Source organism: Thermothelomyces thermophilus, chromosome 7 (genome assembly GCF_000226095.1).
Source record: "Thermothelomyces thermophilus ATCC 42464 chromosome 7, complete sequence".
In the NCBI taxonomy this organism is placed as follows: domain Eukaryota; kingdom Fungi; phylum Ascomycota; class Sordariomycetes; order Sordariales; family Chaetomiaceae; genus Thermothelomyces; species Thermothelomyces thermophilus.
This window is the reverse complement of record NC_016478.1, coordinates 2,499,652-2,512,599: the sequence shown is the minus strand read 5'-3', so window position 1 is coordinate 2,512,599 and position 12,948 is coordinate 2,499,652. Positions and strand designations below refer to the sequence as shown.

The 12,948-nt window shown below is 57.6% G+C and overlaps 3 protein-coding genes across 3 annotated transcripts; 2 read left to right on the top strand and 1 right to left on the bottom strand.

The window, feature by feature from the left end:
* The first annotated feature begins 402 nt into the window (after positions 1 to 402).
* On the top strand, positions 403 to 1,707 carry MYCTH_2085059 (uncharacterized protein). The gene is made up of 2 exons (XM_003667049.1): positions 403 to 1,333; positions 1,398 to 1,707. Exons 1-2 carry the CDS (start codon positions 546 to 548, stop codon positions 1,576 to 1,578), a joined length of 969 nt encoding a protein of 322 aa, XP_003667097.1. The 5' UTR covers positions 403 to 545; the 3' UTR covers positions 1,579 to 1,707.
* MYCTH_2312501 (uncharacterized protein) lies at positions 1,708 to 3,278 on the bottom strand. Its single transcript, XM_003667048.1, has 3 exons — positions 2,679 to 3,278; positions 1,902 to 2,589; positions 1,708 to 1,836 (listed from the first exon to the last, which is right to left on the bottom strand). The coding sequence occupies exons 1-3, from the start codon at positions 2,985 to 2,987 to the stop codon at positions 1,793 to 1,795; spliced, it is 1,041 nt and encodes a 346-aa protein (XP_003667096.1). The 5' UTR covers positions 2,988 to 3,278; the 3' UTR covers positions 1,708 to 1,792.
* A 740-nt stretch (positions 3,279 to 4,018) lies between these two features.
* MYCTH_2097686 (uncharacterized protein) lies at positions 4,019 to 12,862 on the top strand (the record flags this gene model as incomplete). Its single annotated transcript, XM_003667047.1, has 13 exons — positions 4,019 to 4,799; positions 4,927 to 5,886; positions 5,999 to 6,842; positions 8,026 to 8,119; positions 8,305 to 8,487; positions 8,578 to 8,895; positions 9,040 to 10,878; positions 10,949 to 11,389; positions 11,456 to 11,711; positions 11,779 to 12,029; positions 12,204 to 12,432; positions 12,549 to 12,673; positions 12,728 to 12,862. 13 exons carry the CDS (start codon positions 4,019 to 4,021, stop codon positions 12,860 to 12,862), a joined length of 6,456 nt encoding a protein of 2,151 aa, XP_003667095.1.
* Between the last annotated feature and the right edge of the window lie 86 nt (positions 12,863 to 12,948).

The following is a 12,948-nucleotide window of genomic DNA, read 5'->3' as shown; positions in this document are numbered from 1 at the left end:
AAATCCACAAGGCTGTTGGGCCCAGGCCGTACAGTGCAGTATCCGCTAATGGCGTGAATAACACTGTACGAAGCGACGGCTTATCAGAGGGCTATCTCTGGACCTTAAAACGGATAGAGCTTCGGGTCGTACAAGTAGTCGACCGGTTCCAACCACCCCACAAACGGAGACGGTAGATGGATTCTCCGTTCGTGTCCGCATTGGAGTGAGCTTGACCTGGGCCACGTGGAGATTGGAGAGACTGGGCCTACTCCGTACTGTAGTGTAGCCGTGCACGGACCTACTATGCACCGGAGTCGGAGCTGCGCCGGACTCGGGCGTTAGAATTGGCCAATGCGAACTCGCCAGCCTCCACAACCGGCGCTGCTTACCGCGGTGTGACACGATCATCATTTTCTCCCTCTTCTTCGCCAGTCCGACGGTGAGTCACCCAGGTGACGATCCTCCTCTGACATTCGAGTGTTATTAGATTGAGGGGTGAACATCGGGACTGCGCCTTTTTCCTCAGCGGACAAGCCCTCCGGGCTCTCGATTGATTCCTGAAGATGGCGTCTCGTAGCCTCTTCGCCACCTCGCCGGCATGGCGGAGGATAGCGACGCAGGCTCGAGATATTCCCCGTCTGGGACCATCAATCACCGCTCGTCACACGAGCAGCTCGACTTCAGCCATCGCTTACAAGGCTATCCGCCGCCGACAAGCTCCTCTCCCCGTCGACCAGCCGCCAGCATGGTCGTCGGCCCAGGCGGCCGTCTCCAACATCCTCTACGAGACCCCGACCCCTTCCACCGCTCCGCCCAAGCGGCACGTCCTGAACTGCCTGGTCCAGAACGAGCCCGGCGTGCTCTCGCGCGTCTCCGGTATCCTTGCAGCCCGCGGTTTCAACATTGACTCGCTCGTGGTCTGCAGCACCGAAGTGGAGGATCTCTCGCGCATGACCATCGTGCTCACGGGCCAAGACGGCGTTGTTGAGCAGGCGCGCCGGCAGCTGGAGGACCTGGTTCCTGTCTGGGCTGTGCTGGATTATACCGGATCTCCGCTCGTGCAGCGCGAACTTCTTCTGGCAAAGATCAACATTCTCGGGCCCGAGTACTTTGAGGAGCTGCTCGCTCATCACCGCGAGATGACGGCCGAGAACCCCGAGGGGGAGGCCAACGGCCAAGAAGCCAGCGAGGCCAAGCTTTCGGAGACGGCCAAGGACTTCCACCCCAGCAAGCTGGTTGCTAGTGAGGCGTTGCGCCACAAGCACGAACACCTGAAGAGCATCACCTACTTTACACACCAGTTTGGAGGGAAGGTTCTGGATATCAGCACCAACAGCTGCATTGTCGAGGTGTAAGTCCACCCGCGGCCCTTTGCACTTCTCTGCTGCAGCATATCTAACCGAACAATCTCACAGGTCCGCCAAGCCATCAAGGATAGACTCCTTCCTGAAACTCATCGCTCCTTTCGGCATCCTCGAGTCGGCTCGGACCGGTCTTATGGCTCTGCCTCGTTCGCCTTTGTATGGACCCGACGACGATACACCCACGAAGGAGGCCGACGAGGTTGTTGATGCCAGCCAGCTGCCCCCTGGCTAACGTAGTTAACATGTACGGCGGATGTGGGTCAAATGTTTTCATCATGTATTAATCATAAAATTATCTGGTGCGAGTCAAGATCGGCCATCTCTAAGTTGGTTGAGAAAATACACTTGGTATTGAACTTTTTTTCTAAGGGACCCAACTCCTGAAATCACGCCTGCCATTTCAAAGCAATGTCTGATTGGAATCTCTGTAACAACCATTCCTCGTTTTACAGAATTTTCCCTTTGTTGACCACAAACGCCTCCAGAGCAGCTGTAGATAGAGAGTCAGTAAAACTCGCTGTATCCCCATTTCAAGATTGGGGAAATGGCACATACCGACAGCAGCCCAGAGCCGGTTCTCAGCCTCCGGGAAAACAAGGGACCTGGGGCCGTAGAAGACCTCATCGTCAACCTCCTCGGGATGTCGAGGCAGGCAGTGCATGAACTTCCAGTCGGGCTTGGCGCCGCCGCGCTTGGCCAGCTCGTTGGTGATTTGGTAACCCGCAAACGCCTTCAGCCTCTTCTGGGTCTCCTGCTCCTGACCCATCGAGACCCACGTGTCGGTCACGAGGATATCGGCGTCCTTGATCGCCTCCTCGGGCACCTGCGTCTCGGTGAGCCGGCCCGGCTTGGCCACGCCTTCTCCGGCGGCCAGGATCAGCTGCCTCATCGCGTCGGGAATGCCGTACCCGGGGGGCGAGGCCACGGCAATGTCGACACCCATCTTGATACAGCCGATTGCCAGGTCGAAGAGCACGTTGTTGGAGTCGCCCACCCACGCGACCTTGAGGCCCTCTAGCCCGAGGCTGGAATCGGAGGGCGTGCGGGAGGGGAAGTGCTCGTGGATGGTCTGGAAGTCGGCGATGGTCTGCAGCGGGTGGAAGTCGTTGGATAGCGCGTTGATGACAGGCACGGACGAGTGCGCGGCGAGGTCGACGACCTCCTTGTGCGCGCCCACGCGGGCGACCATGCACGAGGTCATGGAGGAGATCACGACAGAGGTGTCACGGAGGGACTCGTTCACCTGGACAGCGGGTCAATTGGAGGCAAAGCTAGGCAGGGCAGAAAGGGATAGCCCGGGGAAGCAAGGGGAAGAGGGGTACGGAGACATACGCCTAGCTGGATGTCGTCCTTGCCCAGAAACATTGGATGTCCGTTCATTAGTTGCACGGCTGCTTCTGTTGAGACGCGGGTTCTGGTGCTGCGCTTGCTGAACATCATGGCTACCGTCTTGCCGGTCAATGACCCATGCAGCGGTTTCGGAGGTTGCTCGCCGGCGGCGAAAGCAGCCTTGACTGCCGCCTTGTGGGACGAGGCATTGAGAACGAGTTTTGTAAATTCGGCTGGGCTGAGGTCGCTGATGGAGAGAAGATGCCTGGGCCCGGCGGCGCCGGAGAGAGAGCGAGTCTGAAATTGAGCCATTGCGGATTTGAGGGTGCGGCAGGCGACACGCGGAGACATGGCGGCGATACCACTTGAAGCTTCTCGGAGTTTAAGCTGGGAGGGACGACCCAATTACTACAAGTCTGTGCGTGTTTGGTCTTGGATCGCTCAAGGAAAGAGTGATACGAGAAGCCAAATCGATTTTCTGGATTGCCAGGGTTCGATGGTTGCAGGTATAATAGACTCATGACTCAACGTTGAAGCTCCAGAAAAAAAAGATGGATGCACAACCTTGATGGCTTAGCCGAATTCGCTAGCCCAGGAAGTCGTACCCTGGACGCCTCTATCAGCCTAAATCTCTCCGAGTCGGCGCGCAAAATGGGCCGTTTTTTGGACTTTGAAACACCAGGAGATCAAATGAGCGACCGAGTTCATCATTGGAGCTGCTAGATATTTTGTCTAATTCTCAATTCGAGTAAGAGTCAAGCTATCTAGAAAAGAGGTTCTGGGAGCATTCAACCTTGAAATGGCACTTGCCTGATATCGGACTGGCACTGAGAGCTGACAACCGGCGATGGTCTATTGGCCCGTGGCTGGAGAGGTCCCCACCCGACACTCCGGGGTCGTGACCTGGGCCGAGAAGCGGTGCCTGGACTGGGCCAGCGAGCTGATGCCGGCCGCAGCCAATGAGCGGTATCCCAAAAGGCGGAAACAGCCGCTGGGCTGATCGGGCGCCCCTTTCACCTCTCCAGCGAAACAGCACCAGCGCCTCGTCCCTTGGAATGCTCTTTCACCTCGACCCAATCCTCATCACGAGGTGTACTATCAACGTCTTAGTTTCCCAAGCAGTTATGCTCGTTGTCGGATTTGACGGGGAATTTTTCTATTAACAAATAGCGCATCGTTCCTGCGTTGTCAAGACAAACCGCGCATCCATCCGCGATGTCCTAGGCCGAAGCAGGCAAACCATTAATTACATCATCAGCAGTGCTAGGCTTTTGGTGGGACAACATCCACTTCGGGATCCATCGCCTCTTCAGCAACGCACATTGCCAGAACAATACCTCATGATGCCTGACTCAGAGAGTTCACCGCTCCTTGCCGCTGCGGGCAGCAACAGAACTCCAAAATCTGGCGAACGAGACGAGTTGCTGGAGTCGACCCCGCTACTATCGAGTTCAACCACGCCCCGGTTCGATGGCGACCGAGATGACGCTCATCATGAGGATACAACGTCCATCGCCTCGCGCAACACACGCGCAGCTTCGGTTAAGTCTGATAAGGGGAAATCAATACGATGGCCATCGGTCATTGCCATGATTGTCTTGGCATCCCTCACGCTTGCTATCATGCTCTTCGCATTTATCGTTCCCACCGCCATTGAGGAGTATGCGAAAGAGGCGGTCGTTATTGAACCCACGAATCTGTCTCTCGAGTCTATCACGTCCAACGGCATCCGCGCTAGGATACAGGCCAATTTTCGAGTTGATGCACAACGCGTCGCGAATGAACACGTCAGGCGGATCGGTAGGGCAGTCACATGGGTTGCCAGGGAGCTTGGGACGGGCGAGACGAAGATCAGAGTTTATCTGCCCGAGTATAACAATGTTCTTCTCGGCACTGCAGGCTTGCCCCCGCTGAAGGCCTGCATTGTGGATGGCTACAACAATGAAGTGGACTTTGTGGCCGACCTTGCCCCTGGCGATGCTGACGGCATTCGAACGATCGCGAACGAGTGGCTGAAAGGGAGGTTGAGCAGCGTCCGGATTCAAGGGCAAGCCGATGTCCAATTCAGGACGGGGATCATTCCACTTGGCACGCACTCCATCGTGGAATCTCTGACATTTGAAGGTCAATCTCTCTATCGTTCATTCGCCTCCTTGTATCTTGGACAGAAGTCTCTTGTTTGAACCACGGACGGGTTTTCAACCGACTACAATTAACTATGTTGTTGGATTGTTACTGATGATCTGTGCAGGCAGCGAGTTGCCTCACATGCCCGAATACAATATCACGAGGATGAAGTTCAAGGAGCAGCCCGTTCCCGGCGCGCGCAACGCAATCGCGGCCGAAGCCACGGTTCAGTCATTCAACCAATATCCGGTGTCGTTCGATGTTCCCGAACTCGGCTTCGAGATTCTTGTGCCGGGATGCAGTCCTGACGATCCCTCCATCTTTGCTGCGGCTGCCACCACCAGCCGCGTAGCCGTGCGGCCCCATGCAGATGTAATCGTGAATGCGTACGGCCTTGTACGAGAGTTGCCTGATTCACTCACCCACCTCTGCCCCAACTCAGACTCTTCGCCCTTGGATTTGCTGTTCAAGAAGTACCTTGACGGCGAAACAGCCACCGTCCTCGTCCGGGGCCAAAAGGAGCCGGCCGGCGACACGCCGGATTGGCTTGCGGAGATCCTATCGAGCATTACCGTGCCTATACCGTTCCCTGGACGTTCGTTCGACAATCTAGTCCGGAGCTTCTCCCTGACAGACGTCTATTTCAAAATGCCGGACCCGGCAGCGAACCCCGACGATCCCGAGTCAAACCCGAGGGTTTCGGGGACAATCCTGGTTCTTGCAGGGCTCCCTTCTGAGATGGAATTCACATTGAATGTCACCGACATTGGAGCAGACGCAGATGTGTTCTATAAAGGCGATAAACTTGGAGAGCTTCACCTTGAGGAGTGGCAAAAAGCGAATTCGACGCAGATCCCGGCCACGGAGGATGATGAAGCTACGCTGAAGATACAATCGCGCATCAAGGACGTGCCGCTTAACATCACCGACCCCGGAGTTCTAACCGATGTCATCCAGGCTCTCCTTTTTAGCGGCCGCGAGGTCATACTGAGCGTCAAGGCTCTCGTTAACGTCAGAGTGCAAACGGTACTGGGCGAGCTCGTTGTCAAGGCCATTCCCGCGGAGGGGAAAATCCCAGTAAAACGTCCGTCATCTTTTTGATTACATCGTCAGTCGCCCCAGGTGGAAGTCGGTCCTTCGGCCCGTATATTCGCTTTGGAAGGAGAACGCCAGAACTAACGTACAGCCCGTCCTAGCTCTGGGAAACGACACTCTGGGTTCCACGTTGCCAAAAGTCGGAACAATTCAAATTATCGACACGACTTCGAGTTCCCTCTCACTGCAAGCGTTGGTGAACGTCACAAATCCCACACCTTATTCGGCTCGCGTCCCGTTTGTCAGCCTATTCGTGGAAAGCAACGGGACGACCATCGGGGAGGCCTTTGCGAGAAACATCAACATCAAGTCTGGCAACAACACGAATCTGACGATTTCAGCAAGGTGGAGTCCATCAATGGGCGGTGAAGAAGGCGTCCGTCATGGGCGCGACCTCCTTTCGAGATACATCTCCGGATACAGCACAAACGTCACCTTACGGACTCACCGCGGGACCATTCCGTCGTTGCCGCAACTCGGCGAGGCTCTCGCTCGCCTGAACTTTACGCTCCCCGCCCCACGACTCCGGTTCCCCGGCCAGGACAGTGATGATGACGACGGTGATGACGAAGACGAAGACGAGCAACCGCGCTTTATCCGTGACGCAACCTTCCACATCCTTTCCTCGACTGCGACTTTCACTCTGGTATCTCCTCTTCTGCACAACGCCATCTTCATCGACTCGGTCAACGCAACGGCGCTGTATAACCACACCGAGCCCATTGGCAGGATCGAGTATTTCCTCCCGTTTGCGGTGCCGCCGGGGGTCTCGGTGACGCCAAGACTGCCGGTCGAGTGGTCAATGGACTCGGTCGGGTATGACAAGGTCAGGGAGGCTTTGGGCGGGAGGCTGAAGCTAGACGGGGAAGCGGGAGTGAGTGTTAGGTTGGGGAGGTGGACGGAACGGCTTTGGTATGTGGGTAGAGGTATTGGCGCGGGGGTTAGGTTCTGATGTCCTTCTGTTCTTGTGTGTGTTCGTGTTGTTGACTCTGCGGTCCGGGAATCGGGTTGTATATGGCAAGGGCTGGGCGTAGGAATACGGATCACGGGTCAGTGCGGTTGATGGCGCGGGTATAAACGTATAAAGGGTAGCCGGGCACGATAACTTGCTGGGAGGAGTGGAGGCGTCCTGGGATCTATATATCACACAGTCACTTGACTCGAACCTTGAACTAGGGTCCTGAGTCGTCTTTGATGATAATCAATCATATTATAGCAGACATCTCTGACGATGTAGGCCCGAGGATAACCTATGCGAGTCTACTTCCCGCTGCAGAAATACTTCATTCACCCTCCCTGAGTCCCTTCTCGAAATAGGCAGCCGGCTCGATCCACGTGCGTTCCCATCCCACAGGGAATCACTTGTGGACTGAGTATTCCGGACAAGGTATGGACTGGAGGGTTTCCTGAAGGGGATGCCGGCCGAGCCTTTATTATCTAAGGCGAGCAGCAAGTGGTCCCAGATTCTGTCGATTCAGCACACGCGCTTCAGATGACGAGCAAGATAGCGTAGCGTATTGTTGCGCGTGTATGTATGTACATACCAGACTAACCGCCCAATGTCTGGTTGCACTGGGATAGGAAACTGCTGGAAAATTCTGAAGCACTAAATACTTGAGATCAGTAAGAGAGCGGTGCCGTTGAAGCTCCGGAGTCCTGCAAGAGCTCTGCAGAAGAGAGCAACCTGCCCGATAAAGGGTCTCCCTGTGATCGTCGGCCGGGGAGCACTAGCGTAATCATAACATGCCAGTAACTACTCCGTAGTGTATCCCATGATGAAGTGCTGTACTGTACAGTACAGTACGGATTACTTGCGGAGCGTTCATAGTGCTTGGTTTTAGTTATAGTGGATCTGGCCCTGTCACGCACGCGCACGGCTCCCGCATCGTCCTGGAGTTAGGTAGCTTCCGTATACCTTACTTAAGGTATCTGCTGCATCCACGGTTGCAGCCACTGAGTGGCAATTGGCCTCCCAGTTACATACCCTTAACCCGACGAAACGCATCCTCGTTCGGACGCGGCGTCCTCGCGAGACAGCCAAACTGCCGGGAAGCCTTCGCAGTTCCCCGCCCGTTTTTCGAAACGCCGGAAATTCGAAATGTCCTTGCAGGACAAGCCCTACCGATAGAACAGAACCAGGGATGCGCGCCGTCCTGCCGGGCAGGCCCGAGTCGCGCCTCCAGGCGCTGGCGACGGGCTGCTGGAATGGGAGGCGAATTACGGTAAGTGCCTACCTTCCTTTTCCTTTCCTTTTTTTTTTTTTTCATTTTGTTTCCTTTTATTATTATTATTATCCCCCCCCCCCCTCTCTCTTTCTTCGCCTGATGGCATTGCCATTCTTCCCTGCGTCCGCATTTGCTTCTGCCCCGCGCCAGCTAACTGACTCTTTGCTGGGTACGCGCCCCAGGCTTACATCACCGGCAACGCCCTCGTTATTCTGGGCGCGCCCAACGAACTGCTCCAGACGGTCTACGACGAGGATCCCGAGCCGTTGCAGGCAATCGCGTTAGACGAGGCGTCCGGAAAGATCGCAGTGTGCACGCGGCACGTGGTGAGGGTGTACCGGCCCTTGGGAGCGGGCAGGGGCGAGGTGGATGCGCTGTTGCAGTGGGCTTTGCAGACGAGCTTTCCCGTCGGCGATGAGGGAGAAGAGGAGAGCGGGGGAGCCGAGGTGGGCGAGGACCGTCCGCGGCCGGCGGTGTCCCTCTCCTGGGGCGCGTCCGAGGAGCTGCTCGTGGCCCACTCCAGCCTCGAGCTATACCAGACCTCGTCGAACCTGGCGACTCCCGAGTGCTCCTGGCGGAAGAGGCTTGCCAACCCCGTCCGGCGGGCTAGTCTGTCGTACGACTCAGCGTACATTGCCTCGGTGGGGGAGTATGACCGGCTGGTCAAGGTCTGGCGGAGGCTAAGTTACGGAACTGGCGAGGTCAGGTTCGATTTCCTCTACCTGAGGCATCCGCAGCCCGTGACGGGGATCCAATGGCGGCGACCCCATCACGTCGGCCAGACCATCGAGAATGCGCTGTATACGTTCTGCGCGGATAACGTGTTGCGGGTCTGGGCAGGCTCGGACGGCTATGGGCATCAGCACCTGCAGCTGTGGGGGACTCTCGACCTGAGGGACGCTATCCCACCCGCAAAGGGACCTGGGTCTCCCACATCGGATAACAGTCTGCGCTGGGCATTCGTCATGCATGGTGGCGACCTGTCGGCCGCGACCGAGAAGGCTGTCCAAGAGGGGACGAAGACGAAGGACGAGGCCGCCGCGCTGGAGCAGCTCATCAAGGTTGCAAACCGGAGTCCGGAGATTTGCGTCGTTCTGGATGGCCGGGGCCGCATGGCGGCGTGGGCACTGGAGAATATTGGGGGCAAACCGAGCAAGCCCAGCATCTTCAACGTGGCCCAAGTCGTCTCTTCGGATCTTGATTTCTTGAGGGGAAGCTCGCACTCGGAGCTTCCACACGTTGAGGCGTACAGCTACTGCCAGTCTGGAGAGCACTTGCATCTCCTGCTGCACTTCTTCGATGGGAGGATTGAGGTCTATCGCAGCAATATCGCTGCCTTGTTCGATCGGAATCCGGAGAGGAAGCGGCTGGCCCATAGATGCGTATGGACGGGACATTCGGCACCAATACGGAAGATCGTACGCAACTTCAGCGGCAGGGCGATCGTCTCACGGACGGAAAATGGGCAGGGAGTGATCTGGAAGCACAACCCGGCCGCCGAGCGGACGGGCCTCGCATGCCAAGCGGTGATCCCAGAGCGAGGCCATATCCACAGGATGTGCCTGCTCCGAAACGGTCGGTTTGTCGTCTTCCTCAAGCACGAGGATATCTCGCTCTGGGACTGCCGGTTCTCGACACCAGTACTGCTAGCCGAGCAGCGATATGAGGTCCCTGGGAAGCCGCTCTGCCTGCTGGTCCTTCCCAGGCGAAAAGTCGAGGACTACACCACAGCGCATGTCGCGACCATCACGTCGGAGAAGAAAGGGGTAGTCTGGGAGGTCAAATTTCCATTTTACTCCCGTACAGATGCGGCCACCCCTCCTCCTATAAACGGGACCAGTGGAACCGAGCAGCAACAGCCCTCGATCCGTGAGCTCGTCCGATTTGCGCTCGAGGGCGCGGGGGACCTTGCCTACGTCCTCCCCGTCGATCCAGCCGGAACCGCGCCGCACGTATCCGGCTTCCTCGACGTCTTTGCTCGCGACGTGGCCATCTCGTACACCCACACCGGACGGGTCGAGTTCTGGACCGCCCGCGTCGGCCACAACGGCGACGACCGGGTTGAATGGCTGTCGACCAGCTCGATGGAGACAGGCGTGTCCAACCCGGCTCTCGTCAGCGGCAGCACGCGCAAGAAGGCGGCGCTGGTCAACGCCTCGCGGTCGGCGCTCACCATCTGGGACATCGGCGGCGCCCGGCTCGAGTACGCGCAGGAGTTTGAGAACTCGCACACGATCCGAGACCTGGACTGGACGTCGACGCCGGACATGCAGTCGATCCTGGCCGTGGGCTTCCCCCACCGCGTGCTACTCCTCTCGCAGATGCGCTTCGACTACCTCAATAAAGGCCCCGCCTGGGCCGCGATCCTCGAGATCTCGATCCGCGACTTCACGCCCCACCCCATCGGCGACTCGGTCTGGCTCGGCGACGGCCACTTGGTGATCGGTGCCGGCAATCAGCTGTTCGTCCAGGACCGCCGTTTCGACGCGGCGAGCTCGCTCGTGACCAGCCTGAGGCTGCCGCAGCGTCGCGCTGGGGAGAAGCACTGGGACCTGTTCAACGCCGTGCAGAGGCTGAACGGCCCGCTGCCCGTGTTTCACCCTCAGTTTCTGAGCCAGTGTATCCTAGCGGGCAAGATCGTGCTCGTGCATGCCATTCTGATGGCGCTGTATCGGACGCTGAAGTTCTGGGTCGAGGGCGACGAGCTGGACGATTACCTGGGGATGGCGCTGGAAGACTTTTACGCCGTCGATCACGTGCGTCTTTCCGTACCTTGCGAGCCCCCCGATCGAATTTCCAGGCTCGATGTGTGCTGACAAGGGGCAGACTACCAAGACGTCGCTAAACAAGGATCCCGGACAGTACCTCGAGCGACGCATGTCGTATGACGAAGGAGATGAGCCATTTTCGGAGGAGGTCGCGGCTGAGATCAACGAGCGGCTCACGCACATCAACATCGCGCAGTTATCGGGCCACGAGCAGATCCAGCTGGTCAACATCATCGAATGCGTCGGTCTGGTCGAGAAGCAGCGACGCTCGCTCGATGAGAACGGCGCCCGGTTCATGCTCTTCTTCCGGCAGCAGGCGCTGCTCAAGGGCCGGACGGACGAGATCCACCTGGGCTGGCGCGAGATCAACTGGGCTTATCACTCCACGAGTCAGGATGTGCTGGTAGACTTTGTGTCGAGGCAGAATCAGGGGCGGATGCTCTGGAAGGATGCGAGGGAAAGCGGGATATTCATGTGGTTGGCGGATAACGCAGCGGTGGTGAGTTCGGACGGCCTTCTAGAAACTCGTCCCAAGAGGGGGAATGGAGGAGTTGCTGACGACTAGGGACGCCAGAAAGCACAATTCGAGGTAATCGCGCGCAACGAGTACACCAAAAACGAGCCCAAGAACCCGATCAACTGCAGCCTCTACTACCTCGCGCTCAAGAAGAAGGCGATCCTGCAGGGCTTATGGCGCATGGCTGCGTGGAACCCCGAGCAGGGCGCGACGCAGCGGTTGCTGGCGAACAACTTTGACGACCCCAAGTGGCGGACGGTGGCGCTCAAGAACGCGTACGCGCTGATGAGCAAGCGGAGATTTGGTAAGCGTCCCCGCAAGAAGCCTCCTGGCGGCGACCTTGTCTTAGAAGCTGACACACGACAACACAGAATACGCGGCCGCCTTCTTCCTCCTCGCCGACCACCTGCAGGACGCGGTCAACGTGTGCCTGAAGCAGCTCAAGGACCTGCAGCTCGCCATCGCAGTGGCTCGCGTCTACGAAGGCGATAATGGGCCGGTGCTCCGGCGCCTCCTCGAGGAGGAAGTTCTCTCGATAGCTGCCCAGGAGGGCAACCGCTGGCTGGCCTCGTGGGCGTTCTGGATGCTCCATCGGAGGGACATGGCCGTGCGCGCTCTGATTGTGAGTCTCTCTCACTACCTGCGATTCGAAAAAAAATTAAACATAAGAAGGGAGAAACGGTTGACAAGTGTCCCCCCCCCTTTCCCCCCCTCGATTGCTTTCACGACATTACCGTCTTCACCGATGCTGTTATCGAGGAATGCGGTTGGCTGACCATGGGGACGAATGCGATAGACGCCGGTATACACGCTGCTCGAAACGCCCGGGTCGCCGGACCTCAAGTCGCGACTGTTCCTGACGGACGATCCTGCGCTGATCATCTTGTACTCGCAGCTCCGGCAAAAGACGCTGCAGACGCTTCGGGGCGCGAGCAAAGTGACGCCCAAGGTGGAGTGGGAGTTTGTCCTGCATAGCGCGAAACTGTACGATCGGATGGGTTGTGACTTGTTGGGCTTGGATCTGGGTAAGATACTTTGTCCCCCCTTTTCCCCCGTCCCCAACGTCTCTTCTTTGTTGTTGTTCTTTTTTACTTTGATCTGTAAGAAAGGTGCCTAACCGTCGACGCTCGTGTTCTTATAGTCCGCAACTGGGAGTTCCTTCAGCCCGCAGGGCCTGTGGCCGGTCTGGGCGGCGAAGTCAACCCACTCAGACTGCTCCGGAGGAGGGAATCGCTGGTCGTGGCCGATCTCCCTATTCTGCCGCAGGTGGCGAGCGAGGTATGCAATACACAGCAGCAGCAGCAGCAGCAGCAGCGACAGCAACAGCAACAACAAAATCAGCAGCACTTGCCGGCTGAGATGAAGTCGGGCGGGCACCTGCCGAAGCAGCAGGCGCCTCCGACGATGTTTGAGGAGCCAGATGCGAACTCGTTGTTGGATAGCTTTGGCTTCTAATGGGGGGATGGGTGCGAATGGGGGTCGGGTAGGTTCGCCTGGTTACGAAGTCTCCCTTATGTAATCTTCTTGCATTGGTAGCGTTG

Excerpts from the sequence above, each read along its gene's own strand:
- MYCTH_2085059 (XM_003667049.1), top strand. The coding sequence starts at position 546 with ATGGCGTCTCGTAGCCTCTTCGCCACCTCGCCGGCATGGCGGAGGATA. Across the intron at positions 1,334-1,397 it reads AACAGCTGCATTGTCGAGGT|GTCCGCCAAGCCATCAAGGA; the intron begins GTAAGTCCACCC and ends ACAATCTCACAG.
- MYCTH_2312501 (XM_003667048.1), bottom strand. The coding sequence starts at position 2,987 with ATGGCTCAATTTCAGACTCGCTCTCTCTCCGGCGCCGCCGGGCCCAGG. Across the intron at positions 2,590-2,678 it reads AGGACGACATCCAGCTAGGC|GTGAACGAGTCCCTCCGTGA; the intron begins GTATGTCTCCGT and ends CCCGCTGTCCAG. Across the intron at positions 1,837-1,901 it reads CCGGCTCTGGGCTGCTGTCG|CTGCTCTGGAGGCGTTTGTG; the intron begins GTATGTGCCATT and ends CTCTATCTACAG.